At 63.0% G+C, this 1,223-nt stretch overlaps 1 protein-coding gene across 1 annotated transcript in view; it reads left to right on the top strand.

Annotated features, from left to right (window-relative positions):
• LOC105979032 (junction plakoglobin) overlaps window positions 1-1,223 on the top strand; it is a 24,935-nt gene extending 23,712 nt beyond the window's left edge. The window contains exons 10-11 of the mRNA XM_013005798.2: window positions 1-168; window positions 446-1,223. Coding sequence (XP_012861252.1) covers window positions 1-153 — 153 coding nt within the window. The 3' untranslated portion in view covers window positions 154-168; window positions 446-1,223. The remainder of the gene's footprint in view (window positions 169-445) is intronic.

The raw sequence follows: 1,223 nt of genomic DNA, 5'->3' as shown, positions 1-1,223 counted from the left end.
GACATGGACGCCACCTACCGTGCCATGTACTCGAGTGACCAGCCCCTGGATCCCCTGGACATGCACATGGACATGGATGGGGACTTCCCCATAGACAGCTACAGCGATGGCCTCCGGCCCCTCTACCCCACTGTTGACCACATGCTGGCCTAACTGCCTCTACCCCCAGTACGGTCCCTTCTTCCCTCCTTTCCCACCTCCCCACCCCCTCTTATTCCCCCCCACCCCCTCCCTTCCTGCCCACCCCAGCCTCTCTCAGGTCTCCACAGAAACCCAGGGAGCCAGTGTGGCTTCGGGGAGACCTGCCCTATCCTGCTTTGTTCCAAGACCTTGGCCTGGGGGGCGAAGTCCTGCTCTGAACAGCTCCCTCCTCTCCCCCCGTGGGTGGCAGGTGGGTGCCATGGCCTTGGCATGACCCGGACCTCGCCCTCTGCTCCACCCCCAGGTGCAGCTCCTCTTTTGAGAGCCTTGGAGCAGACCATGGGGGCAGCTGGGACAGTGCCTGAGCCTGAGCCGGGGAGGAAGCCGCCCACTTCCTGCTGACCCCAGGCCTGCAGAGCTTCTCCCCTGCAGGGTCTTTCTTGGGATGGTGACCTGCTCCTGCCTTCCTGTCCTGGACTGTGGTCCCACCCAGGGCCCAGGGGCCCTCCGGGACCCCACGGCCCTGGAAACTGAAGCTTTAAGACAAGTCCCCGCTGTTTCCAGCCCAGCACCCCCCACCCCACCAGCTCGGCTTGGCACCCAGGCCCTGCAGGTCTCGGGTTCCTTCTCTGGCCTGATGCTTCCACCAAACGCCACCTGACCAAACACCCTGAGCCTCCTGGGCCTCCAGGCCCTAGGTTCAAGGCTCAAACCCCCTGGAATCCAAAGTTTCTCTTGCAAAGTTCAGGGACCGCCCAGGGGAGATGACTTGGCGACTCAGGGAGCCAGTCCCCCCTCCCGGAGGAGACTGCCTGCTTCTCTCTCCAGGACACTAAGCTGGCTTTGGCCCTTCCGGGGAGCTCCCAGGACACCGCCCCTGCCCACCCCACCCACAGACTGCCCTAGCTGACCCCAGAAGTGCTCTTGGCTGACCCCTCTGGTGTGCGGTGTGGTGAGGGACTTTTCCTTCCCTTTCCTGTTTCAGCCCTCCCCCCACCCCTCACCTCTTGCACAAGGAGTGGGGTGCTGGGGAGGCCCCACGGAAGAGTTTTATTGTTTCCGCTTTACGATTTTGGTTATTG

The sequence above is a fragment of the Echinops telfairi genome, unplaced genomic scaffold (genome assembly GCF_000313985.2).
Source record: "Echinops telfairi isolate 266 unplaced genomic scaffold, ASM31398v2 ScPeMD7_7458;HRSCAF=8496, whole genome shotgun sequence".
Taxonomy (NCBI): domain Eukaryota; kingdom Metazoa; phylum Chordata; class Mammalia; order Afrosoricida; family Tenrecidae; genus Echinops; species Echinops telfairi.
The sequence above is the reverse complement of the archived record's forward strand: the minus strand, read 5'-3'. Positions and strand labels throughout refer to the sequence as shown.